The sequence below is a fragment of the Nanorana parkeri genome, unplaced genomic scaffold (assembly GCF_000935625.1).
Source record: "Nanorana parkeri isolate BGI_ZX_2015 unplaced genomic scaffold, ASM93562v1 scaffold243, whole genome shotgun sequence".
Taxonomy (NCBI): domain Eukaryota; kingdom Metazoa; phylum Chordata; class Amphibia; order Anura; family Dicroglossidae; genus Nanorana; species Nanorana parkeri.
Window position 1 is genome coordinate 1,523,507 of NW_017306511.1, and position 13,262 is coordinate 1,536,768.

Consider the following 13,262-nt stretch of genomic DNA (forward strand, 5'->3'; position numbering starts at 1 on the left):
AGTTCCCATTTGCTAATGATTATCACATAATTAAAAGCTTGTTCGGAGGACAAGTAGCAAAATATTTTTTCCTGGAATAGCTCACCCCTCTGGAACTGTACAGACTTTCCTGCACTTGTGAAAGGCTTCATTCAGTTTTGGAAGAATGGAACTCCAATTCAGATACAGTAAGTAAGCACAGAAGAGATGCACAAAAAAAACAGTTTCTAATAGTAAACATCCACACCTGTGCTCAACCCCGATAGATCTACATGAATCCTCCTTTGATTATTAAATCAGAATATCCGTTCCATTATTCAGTACAGATGGGCTGAGCCTGTCACAAGTGTATTAAAGCCACATGACTTGACAAGGATTACATATAGTTATCTGCATCTGGAAGATGCAAAACTTGTCTGAACTAGCCATACTGCTGTGCAGAGCTGATAACCCACAAGGTGACCAAGGCAGGTACCTAGGGTCTGGTGGCAGTTCAGGGGTGTGCAGGTAGAACTGTAAATCCGAGTCACTTCTGTGCGTCTCTCAACCCGATTGCTCCTCTGTTAGACTGGGAGCACTGTGAGCCTGTTAAGGATGGAGAATTGGAGGCGATTGGGGAACTGCTGTTCTCCGATCTACTCTTCTGATCTGAACCTGGAAGTCTCTCACCTCTGAAACTTCCTCATTCAGAGGCCTGGCAAAGTGTGGGAATAAGCTGCAGATAGGAATTGTCCAACAATATGCATGCAGTGTTGGCAAAAGTATTAGGGGCCTAACATACCCCTGATGTTGCCATAAAGAGCTCCTGCCTCTACCTTTATACTCTTCCATAGAGGGTAAATTAATAAAATGTAAAAATACAAATTTCAAACAAAATGTAAGAACCCCGCACATATACAGTATACATGTGCCTATACATGTATACCGTATATACAAATTTACAAATATAGACAGACATATTTAGAGGACTACTACATTTATTTATTATTTATATAGCGCTGACAATGAATGCAGCGCTTTACATATTTGCACATTCATTCACATCAGTCCCTGAATTCTAGGAGCTTACAATCTAAGGTCTCCCTTAGATGCATACATACAGGGTCAATGTAGACAGGATCCAATTAAACCATCAGCATGTTTTTGGGGTGCGGGAGGAAACCGAAGTACCCAGAGGAACTCTACACAAGCACAGGGAGAACTCCTTACAGATAGTGTCCTGACCGGGATTTTAACCCTCAGTGCTGCAAGGCAGAAGTGCAATCCACTACACCACTGTACAGCCCATATGACGAATTAGCGATCACTACACCCACCAGAAGAAGAATATTGCAGGAACCATAATTTTGGTTTAAAGTGACATTAAAGTCAAAAACTCTTTTCCCTCCCCCATGTTAATGTTAGTACTTACCTTAAATGGTAAGTACCATTCTTCTTCTTTCGTGAGGTTTTCATCTGTCCCTCCAGTGGTGCGGAGGCTTACCGATCCAGCGCCGACTCCTCTGTCCCTGCAGGCACTTCCAATCCATCGGTGTCTGCATGCAGGTGCACGCGTCCATAGACTTACCTTGCGTCTCTGCTCGTCTCCGGGCCAAAAAGCCGAACTGCGCATGCGCCGGCCCCAAGATGCTTTGCGGCCGCCCGAGCAGTCCCGGATTCTTGGGCAGGAGCCCTCGGCCAAAACGGGGTAAGTTTAAACCGCTGTTAAAGCGTTTAAAAAAAAAAACCTTTTGCATATATTGTGTATTGTAGAATTTCCTGCAATTTTCCTGCAAGCACATACAATTTGAAGCTAGATATATTTGGTATGATCTGAGATGCAGTGATCCGCTGTGAGGTCTCTATGTAGCACTCTTATCTACATCACTATTTTGTACTATTTCCTACTGTCAGAATAAGGTAGTGGGTAGTAGAAGAGCTTGTAGTCTGTTAGAGAATAAGGGAGGATACCGAAAGTAGAAGGGTATACAATCTATTAGGGTATAAGGGAGGATGTAATATATATAATTTTAGACAGAGAAGGGTAGGATCGAAACCCCTATCAAATTACTATCCAGGACACCATGAGCAAGATTTTTCCTTATTTACTGTGCCAGTGACAATGGTTTCACCAAGCAGGGAGTAAGAAAAAATAAATCTCCAAAACTAAAACACAGGACAAAAAAATTATTTACATACATTTCTAGGAAATGCATTAAAAGTGAAAGTGTGAATGGCTTTTATCAGCAGTAAAATCCTTCTTGTATATGCCTTTAGAAATACCAAAAAAGGATTATCTTGGTTCAGACTCCAACAATGCAGGAAATGTGGAATAAAGAAAACCTTGAGGCGTCATAATTCCATGTTAGAAAAATTGGAGGGCATTGGTACAATCAGCCAGAGCACTGGAATTAAGCATCACCTAACAAATGAATGTTCCAGGGAAGAGGGGGATAAGTTGTTCTGGCAGTTGAGGTGCCCTTTGCTAAGAAAGCAATGTTATATATATATATATATTTATTAAAAAAAGTCTGTCCAAGCAATCTTTATGTAAAGAGTACTTGGACAAACTCCTTTAATATATTTAACTTTAACAAAATACAGAACAATAATTTGCTGTTGTGGAGCACAAGAAATGCCCTAAAATGTAACATCTTAAAAAACAGAAAAAACTTAAGTGAACAAGTGAGAATAGAAATATGGACCAGGCATTATTTTTTTTGTAGTAAATAATCAGACTTTGGGACTCACTAGCTAGCAAATCACTTACCAGGAAAAAGCATGCAGCTAGTGAAAAATACAGTCTGAAAGCAAACCTGCGAAAAAGCCAAGAAATGTAAAACAGCCCACAAGTTATAATTGTTAGAGAGAGTGACGTGTCAGCACTCTGTCATAAAATGTGGAGGGTGTTGTAAATCTAACTACGAGGAAAGCAAAAAATACTCTCCTGTTTGACTTTTGAAATACAGCGTAATGTTTTACCATCTGCTATTTTTAAGCTGAGGCAGAAATGAGCATATGGGTGTGCTTTTCTCCAGCAGATGTGGTCTACTTAGAAGTTATAATAATAGTCTTTCTGTAAAATAAATCATTTACATTCAAAACCTGGCTAGTTACAGCATTTGTGCTCTGGTTCTGTAGCCTGTAATTTCCAAAACTCTGAATGGCATTAATATTTTATGGCAAGTTTACAGAAGGCAATCTCACTCAGAAGAGCTTTTATTTCTTGCGTGTTACCAAAAATGGAAATGATTGAGCAGACTTTCTTACCTGATTTTAGCAACTACAGTTATAAATGATTAAGCATTGCCTGCTTTACACTAATGTAGACATGAGTAAGCCAGGACCATCTCCATTGGACATGACAAGACTAAAAATTGAGCAAGTCAGTGAAGAATGTAGCAGTTATCAAATGCCCATGACAAAATACAATATGGAGATTTCCGACCTGTTTTGCAATAGCATGTAAATGCATTAGAGATAACTGTACTTTTAATACAGCTATTTTTTAAATGCGTACCCCTTTCAAGTCTTATACTTGCCTGTTCCCGCTGCCCTGAGATCACTGCAGTGCTCTCCACTTGGGAGATTATTTCTTCTGCCCTCCTTTCAGTCATATGAAAAGTTCTTTAAAGCCCATCTCCAGACAAAGAAAAAAAACTTGCCCTGCGCTGCAAGGGTTAAGTGCAAGGGTTAAGTGCTTGTTTTTTGGGATGTAAATAAAGCCGTTTTGCTTACCTGATCCTGGCTCCCACAGCAGTCAAGGCTCACTTCTCCCCCATTGCTCAAGATGTTGTAAAGTCCCTGAGCATCCTCATATTTAATGCAGGCCAATAGACCTTCAAGACTGACAATGCCAGCGGTCCTTAGACTGCTCAAGCAAAGGGGAGAAGAGGATGCAGGGACTGGTTAAGAAGCCTAGACAGAGATGACGGAAGCAGGGACCAGGTATGTAAAACAGGTTAAATACTGTCCCCCAGACATAAACAAGCACACTCCATAGTATTCCCCTATGCTCCTTCTTGGATGCTACATAAAAATGTATGTAGGGAGGTAAAGGAAGAAGCAGATGAGTTGAGCCAGCACAGAGAGCAACTAGACACTCCCAGAAGAGTGAATGGACACCGACAACAAAAAAGCCTTTGGCCAGCACAGGCCAGCCTTGCTTACAACCACCATGCCTTTAGGCCCCGTTCACACTGAGCTATTTACCGCACGATATCGCTCTCCAATGCATCTCAATGGGGCTCTGTCCGTCGCTGTCGCGGGTCGTGTGTCGCTACAGCAGGACCCTTTTTGGAGTGGATTTTGCCGAGATTCTAGGTTGCTCAATGCAACCATTTGCGCGACAAACGCGCAAAATGCAAATCGCGCAACAAACGCGTGATTTGCGAATCGCTCAGTGTGAATGGGGCCTTATAGCAAAGAAGAGAGCATGAAAATAAACATATAAAAGGGAGAGGCCTGTGTTCCTCAATGAACTCCAAGAAAAGTATTTTACAGCAAGTACAAAAATCTGATTTTTTTTCCCCGTCTATTGGAGAGACACTTCTTACTCCCCAGCGCTTTGTCTGAAACCATTTCTGGGTGCTTTTTGACGTGTGCTTTGTATCATTGTCCTGCTGTAAAACCCATGACCTCTGACAGGGACCCAACTTTCTGACACTGGGCCCTACATTGCACCCCAGAATTATTTGGTAGTCTTCAGATTTCATAATGCCATGCACAGTCAAGACATCTAGTGCCTGAAGCAGCAAAGCAACCCCAAAACATCAGTGACCCCCCACCATGTTTGACTGTAGGGACTGTATTTTTTTCTTTAAAAGGCCTCTTTTCTTTTTCTGAAAACAGTAGAATGACGGGCTTTCCCAAAAAGCTGTAATTTTGTTTCATCTGTCCACAGCACATTCTCCCAAAAGGATTTTGGCTTCCTCAGCTAAGTTTTTGCTTTATGTTTCTGTGTCAGCAGTAAAGTCCTCCTGGGTCTCCTACCATAGCGTCCCTTTTCATTCAGATGGCGATTCAGATGGAAGTTGATGGAGAGTCTTTATCCACCATTCAAACAATCCTTCATGGCAATCTTTGAACAATTGTTCTCTTTCATCCACATCCAAGGAGATTAGTTACAGTGCCATGGGCTGTAAACTTCTAGACAATGTTGCGCACAGTGAACACAGGAACATTAAGATCTCTGGAGATGGGCTTGTAACCTTGAGATTGTCTATGCTTTTCCAAAAAACTTGAATGCAATTATTTCTTGTAATTTGGAGAAGGTGCCAATAATTCTGTCAATTCCATTTTTGGAGTTAAGCATGTAATGTGTCAGATTTGGCATTTTCCCCCCCACTTTTTTGTGTCATACCAATACAGACAAAATAAATAAACATGAGAATGCCTAAACATTTGTAATTGCAACCATTTTCTGTGTGAAGTGGTGCATTATCTGACAGAAACCTGCATCTACCTGCACTAAACGCATCAAAACGCACTAAAACGGAACGCATACAAAAAAAACAAAAAAAAACAAATAGAATTGATTGTGGCATCATGCGAGGGCATGCAGGGAGAAAAAACGCATCAAAAACGCATCACAAACGCGTCAAAACGGATCGCAATGCAACTGCGCAGACGTACGCAGCTGTGATGCATTTTCTGGTGTGAACTAACCCTCACTGTAAAGACAAGCAAGGTTTGTGCATAATAAAACAATCAAAATTTCAAACAAAATACGGGGGAGAATATTATTTTACCTTTATCTGGATGATTTAAAGTCATGATTTTCCGATGAGCTGCTCGAATCTTGGATTTGTTAGCAGATGGACTGTAAAAGTAAAGTTTTACAATAAACTGTATGAACTATCAAGTGTAAATTACATTTGATAGATTCAAACTTTTAGAACAAGCAGGACTTCTGCCATCTTGTGGTCAATACATAGTATTACATGAATATTTTAAATACAATTCTATTAGGACACTTGTCTTTTCCAAGTAATTAATTAGCTGACTCAGTAATTGTTTCTTCTACAGTTTAATTTAATGCAGTTCTGTCTAGATGAAGCAGAATAATTATTTGTAACTAAGTGGCTAAGCCAGCAATTCAGCCCTAATACCCTTGCTGATTGCGTGTTAGACACTGCAGCTCAAATTCTGACCATGACAATCATACACAATCTAAATTTTAAATCAGATTTTCATTGACAAATGTAATTAAAAACAAAAAAAACAAGAAAAAAAGCCTGTTCTATTAAAATTAAACACCCTCTGCGTTCCAGCACCTTGTCTTTCATTAAAGCAGAAAGTTTTGGGCTTATGATTATAGAGAAATGGATACAAATAGTCTTCCCAATTTCCAATGTTATATAGACACTGTAGCAGCTATGTAGTGATACAGAGAAAGAATCTGATGTTGCTGTAACATGTCATAGGGAAATTTTAAATAAGATATGCAAAGTAGACAATACATTTTTTTTGAAGTGTGATTATTAGGGATGCACCATACCGTTTTTTCGGTATAGAGTACAGATATTTTTTTCTTCGGTATTTGCCAATAATGAATACTGGAAGTCCCATTAAGCCAGGTGGCGTGTAATAACTCGCCATCCGGCTTCCCGATTATCATGGAAGCCGTCTCCATGCTCCGTCACGAGACAGCATGGAGCCGGTTTTCTGGCCAATCAGGAAGCTGGGCAGCGTGTAAGGGCACGTTGCCTTGCTTCCTGATTAGTCGAGAAACTGGCCAATCAGGAAGCCGGGCAATGAGTCATTACACGGCGCTCTTCCCGATTGGCCGAGAAGCCAGCTCCATGCTAACTCATCATCAGCCTACCAGGAAGCATGAAGCCGGCTTTCTGGCCAATCAGAAAGCCGGGCAGCGTGTAAGGACTCGCTGCCCAGCTTCCTGATTTCAAAACTTTAAGTGTCGAACCAGGCATGGGAGCATTAGGGTGCGTACGAGTACTCGCCCAAATACCCGGCATCGGCCTCGATACCGTTACTAGTATCGGTATATCCCTAGTGATTTTTTTGATTTGTGATTAAAGCCAAATAGTTATTCTTTGCAATGGTTAAAAGGATATGTCCACCTAAAAGTGATGTTTTGCTTTTAGGATGAGTACGGAGATATGAGCTTCTTATATGTTTTAGAGACTCCAACAGGATCTCCCGTCCATAACTCCTGACTCTGTCCCTGTTCAAATGGGAGTGAAGTGCTTCTGCACTCGTCGTATCCTACATAACACAAATAAAACATGGAGAGTGGGTCCTGTTTATGACCACAGGAGGTGTACAGACTGGGGAACTCAAGCACAGATATTACAGGTATATAAAAACTGTCAGGTACTATAACTTTCCATTTTCATTTGAATGGTCAAGAAACCTGCACAAGAAACAGACTACATTTCTCAGTATCTGCAATACTGTTTCTAAACAGACTGGCATCTTTGTAGAGACCAAGAGCCATCCAAATCTAACATACATTTGAACCACCAGATAGTTGTAAGGAGTTTGGCAACATAAAAGATTCCGAAATAGTAAGACACAATGGCTACACCTAATATAGGGCTCATTTATAAACAAAGAAAACAAACACTAAGGCTATGGAAATTGCAGAATAAAAGAAAGTAGATAATACCACAATCCTTTGTTTCACAATAACCATTATTTGATCATACTGTAATGTGCATGCATTAAGTTTTTCTTTCAGGCAGAATTGATTGTTTGACCAAGGACATTAAACTACAAAGTAAAAATAAGATTTCTTAACCTGCGCAGGGTTTATTATAATAGCCAATTCATCACTCATACCAGAGTTGAAGACTGTAGGATAATGCTGAAATAATCATCTAACTACAACAATAATAGAGCAGTATTGCTCCTTTGGGGTGTCTGTTTTAAAGTACAACTAAAAGCTCCTGTAAGGCACTCTAAATAAGGACTAAATCCAGTTACTATGCGATACCCAAGTATCATAAATTAAACAAAAAAACTTCCCTCATCTTCCTAGACTAAATCAAATCCTCCTTAATTTGTGTTTTACATGCTCTCCCTCCCAGGCACTGCAGGACACAGTGGGAGGGTTTCAGCAACAAAAGGTAGTGCTGTCAATCCAGAAAGCAGTGGGCAGAACTAAGTGTGGTCAGGTTCTGACTGACAAGCTACAGGCTTATAAATAAGCAGAGACAATGCAGGCAGCCACACCCCCCATAAAAAAATGTCATCCCACTGTAGCAGACACAGCCTACTTGAGAGTGACAACTCTGCTCTGATTGCAAGATTGGTGCAGCATCATTGTCACACTATCATTAGATGGCCTTGGCCCAACAGGACTTTGAGGGAAAACTAAGTGCAGATGAACTTGTAATCAAGTAGGAGGCCATAGTTCTACTTACAATAAAATATAGTATATAGTACAGTAAATCTTTGGAATTGATTTAGTCTCAGACAGACGAGTGATTGTTTTGGAAACCACAGCAGCACACCGTATCCATTGGATAATGCTCAGGGCTTTACTAGCAATAAGATGTTTGAAGGTTCACATTTCTACTTTATTTTCTTTGGTGGAAAATAGGCGGTTACTTGTCAGTGGTCTCCCTGGTGCAACTACCAGACATTCCTCTCTACCTTAGAATCCTGTGATTCCCACTTCCAAATCGACTATGCACTCAAAAAACAAGCAGGAGCAGAGCTCTGTTAATTGCACTATAGAGATGGATATTAAAAGGAGCACCTGCACCCATTTCTAGAAACAATTTAACTGGATGAAAAAATGATCTGCAGAAATCCTTTAAAACATTTATACTTGACATTTAGCATAGTCACTTTCCATGTCAAGGAGAACACAAGAAAGACACCCACCTGATGCCTAAAATTAGACTGGCTTCTCGCCTACTCATTTTCTGCTCAAATCCACCTTTGTAGTAATAGGAAAGGCTCTGCAGAAAGAGAAAAACAGGGTATATTGAAGAAATCACAGCAATGTAACGATATCGCACTCCTGGACGTGACCAGAAAGTGAATCTGGGAATTACAGTGATGGCTCATACGGTTCTGCCTTACTTAGAAAAGAAGTCAATTCACACTTACCGGAGTCGAGATTTTCTTTGCATTCTCTATGATAACTTGACCCAAGGGTTTCCACAGCTGGAGTGCAAAGCGACCTAGAAAAACCCACATAATTTATTGGTTCATTGTAGTGACTTTGTTAAAATGAAGGTTTTGAACCAAATAGAACAAACATGTTAGTAATGTGATATGCATTAAACTCATAACCTCAGGGCAACATTTGTAATAGAACTGTAATCTAGTTGTTTGGTAAATGTAAACTAATTGCAGCTTGTTATTAAATAAAGACCCTGGTTAGTTTCCTTCAGGGTATTTTAACAGTATTTCAGACAGAGAGTAAGGTAGGGATAAAAATAAAGCTACCCACAGGGATCAGCACTTATATTATTCAGGATAAGATTCTCTGTATGAGAAAATCATGCAAGATAAACCTTCTGAACTGAAACTCCCTCGTGTGGTTAATTATGACACTGAAGGATGAAACAGAAAAATTCCATCTAGGGATACTGCCTGCTCATTGCGAGTAATGCAGCACAGCTCTGGAACTAGACTTGTAAAAGAGATTTTATGGAGTACAACCTTGAATAGACATTATTACAGCAAGATGACTTTAAACAGTAAAAATGTGTTTTATCTGTGAACAACAGTATATCACAAAGTTTAGTTATAAATAAGGACATTCTTGGGAGAATTGACACTATTTCCCATTCCCATTAAAGAAGCTGTTAGTTATGTGTTTAGATGAAGCACTGAGATCTTGAGGAATGCTGAATTAAGTTTTACTTGCTTAGAAGGACATCAGAAAACAGCATTATAAAAGGAAACATATATACAGATAGAACTACCTGTGTATCATACATAAGTACACATAAGCGTATAGACTAATGTTGCACTACAGTGCCATCTACAGCTCAAATGACAATATTACATCTCTGAATGTCAGTAATACAATCAGTATGCTGTTGCATTTTCAATAGAAGGTACTCATTTTAATATGAGATTTAGATTTCAGATGCAGAAAGCTAGGCCTTAGTACCTAATCCATCATAGCTACAAGGCAGGTCTAAGTTAAAAAAGAACTCCAGAAAATTAAAAACATTTACCCTTACAGTGGTGCAACTGCACACTGCAAGGGTATCTAGGGGCCAAAATAAAGATAATACACTCACCTGATCCTGAGTCCTGCAGCAGCGAGCGCTTACCTCTCTTCCCCTAAGCTCTGGCAGAGGAATGTCACTTGGCGTACTCATATCTAATGCAGCTGCATTAGATGTGATAACATCACAGGTCCTTAGACTGCCGGAGAACCGAAGAAGAGGACGTGTGGAGCAGACTAGCAGCCGAGCGGGCTCGAGGATCAAGTGAGTATATTCCATTTATTTTAGCCCCCAGACCAAAACAAGCAATTAATGCTTGCAGTGTGGAGGTAGCCCCACTACAAGGGTTAATTTCTACATTTCATGGAGTTGTCCTTTAAAGTACATGTGAATCCTAACAATTAATTTCCCTTATTTGCTTCCTTTTGGTCTGTAAAATGTAACACTGAAAGTGTGTTTTCTTATATCCGTTTTACATACCTGTTGATTCTGTCAGAAATTTATTTAGCTCATCTCCTTATTATTTGTGCCTGCACTGTTATCAGCTCCACGAACTACAGAACACCTCCCTCATGTTATGGAGATAAGAGGAGGAGGTGTTTTGTCGTCCTAACACTTACTGTCCTACGGTGATAATGCTGCTCTTTCATCGATACAGTACAGTCAGTGAGCATTGTCCCCCTAGGACAGGAAGTGTGTTGCTGGCAGGATTACCAGGTGAAAATAAAGAAAAAAAGCCTGAAAACAGAAAACTAATGCAGCAATTACTAGGGACTGTTAAGCTGCAATATTTTCTGTTTTTGTTCTTGGGTTTAGATTGTATTTACTGATGGGCTTAAAGCATATCAAAACATTGTTATATTTGGGGGATCAATAGTTACTAGTGATAGATGTTATGAGAGTAGTCATTAGTTTTAGAGTAGTAAAATACATCATAATTATGCAGAGTTTAGGGCAGGGGTGGGCAAACTCTAGCCCTCCAGCTGCGGTGAGACTACAAATCCCATGATGCATCTGTCTCTGGGAGTCAGGCCTGTGGCTGTGAGAATCCTGCAATGATTCATGGGATTTGCCGTTCCACAACAGCTGGAGGGCTGAATGTTACCCACCCCTGGTTTAGGGAGACTAAAATGAAATAAATAGGTGAAACGTATTAAAAGGAAAAGGTAATCTGTTTGAAAAATGTTGTAGCATTGTCATAACTACCAATCAACCTTCATGTTCTGAGTCAAAACTTAATTACTTAGTACAGGGCTGGACAAATCCCAGGAGCCAATGTTCCTTAAAAAAAAGTGTCTAACTTTTGAGATTTTCTTCAGGTGGTGTGAATGGAGCCGACTAGGAAAAATCATGCTAGCACCTGGGTGGGACAGACTGGTTCCTGAATTCTATAGTAATTTGTTCACCCCCCAACTTAGTAATATTGCCTTATTTATGTCCATGTGCTTATTCGACTCAGATTATGCCCTAAAATTAAACCCTGAATACAAACTACCATAAATATTTAAACAGAGGAAAGCTCACCTGTCTCAGTTTGAACCTTAATATTGATCTCTCATTTTCCAGTGCTCCATAATCTTAGTGAATAAATGGCCTTTATATGAAAGAAAGGACTGGACACAGCTGGCCTGTTTCATATGAGCAGGGTGACCGGTGTCCTCATTGCCCTCATACAATCTATTCAGCAGCATTGGCACCACTGTGTCAGCACTGCTTGCCGGAGGCAGAGATCTGGAATAGATGGTAGCCAGGTTTACATAGCATCTCCACACTCAGTAACTCCCACCTCTTTAAAACTCTGTTCCGCCTGTTGCCATGCTCAAATCTTGTCCCTGGCTGCATTTCTGCCTTGGTGGGGAGTACAGTATTCTACAGTACAGAATGCTTACAGCTCACTGCAAAGAAGCAGAATAGTAGTCCTTCCATGTCACTATTTAACACAACTGCATTTAAAAAGGAGGTATGTAACAATCACCGAGATTCCCCATCAATGAAGGCTCGTACATGTATGCCGGGTCTGGGCTGCACATACCCAGTTTTCAGGGCCATGCTTACAGCAGCATAGCAGTAGCAGAGTATACAGCTCTACTTGCCCAGATATCAAGATGCTGCAGCTATGACAAGGAACTCGAGATTCTGCAAACCACAGCACTGCCCGTTATTAATTCACAAACCCCAAGCAAAATGTGCAGGCAGCCAGACGCACACTCTAAAGTCAGGTACACACGGTTTGAATTTTGTCTATTTGCTGATGTCGGCTTCCTTCCGCCTGGCATCCCTCAATCACCTGATCGAAGGAGCCAGATGGAAAATTCTTGGCTGAATGGAGCTAGCATCCAATCAGCTGCTAGCTTAGTTCAGGGAATCTGACAGCCGATACTAACCGCTGTCAGAATACATTGCAAGTCTACTATGAATACATAATTACCGGTGGTCTAGTAAATTAGTCAGATTTCGTCTGAGAGGAACGAGAGTATTTATTACACTGTAAATACATAAACTCATGTGTATTATTATTATTATACAGGATTTATATAGCGCCAGCAGTTTGCGCAGCGCTTTACAATATAAGGAAGACATGACAATCCCAATATAATTCAGAACAAGAATGTAAGGAGGGCCCTGTCCGTGAGGGCTTACAATCTAAAAAGGTGTACTGTATATTTTCCGAGAACACAATCCACTTGCATAGCTGTAAGAAAGTTGTAAAATTTAGAAAACACCGTGTGGTCAAATTTATTCTGGCTTCTAGTTTTCTACTTCTAAATTCTACTGAACTCTAAGGATATTGTCTCCTTAAAATGGGAAAAAAGATTTTCAGAGATAAAACAAGAAGGTACATTGAACAGTAATAAATAAGTTATGTTAACACAAAGAATAGATGGGTGGGGAGAGGTGCGGATAGTAGTCCAAGGCTCATGTAGACTAAACCAAAGAAGTTTGAATACATGTTGTGGGTGTGAAAAGTCCATTAGTGCCAATAAGGGCTGAAACCAACTAATCGATAATGAGAATCGTTGTTAACAATTCTCATCATCAGTTAGTTGGTCTGGGTCCCCTAGTTTTCTCCTCTGTGTTGGGAGCCAGTGTTTCATAGACCCCTGCAGCTAGTGCCCAGCGGTGAGAAGAGGTCCACCAAATCTCATT

The 13,262-nt window shown here is 40.3% G+C and overlaps 1 protein-coding gene across 1 annotated transcript in view; it reads right to left on the reverse strand.

Moving 5' to 3' along the window:
* Positions 1-13,262, reverse strand: part of DNAJC15 (DnaJ heat shock protein family (Hsp40) member C15) — a 36,045-nt gene that overhangs the window by 4,127 nt on the left and 18,656 nt on the right. The window contains exons 3-5 of the mRNA XM_018556609.1: positions 9,040-9,113; positions 8,812-8,888; positions 5,709-5,779 (exon numbers count right to left, since the gene is read on the reverse strand). Coding sequence (XP_018412111.1) covers positions 5,709-5,779; positions 8,812-8,888; positions 9,040-9,113 — 222 coding nt within the window. The remainder of the gene's footprint in view (positions 1-5,708; positions 5,780-8,811; positions 8,889-9,039; positions 9,114-13,262) is intronic.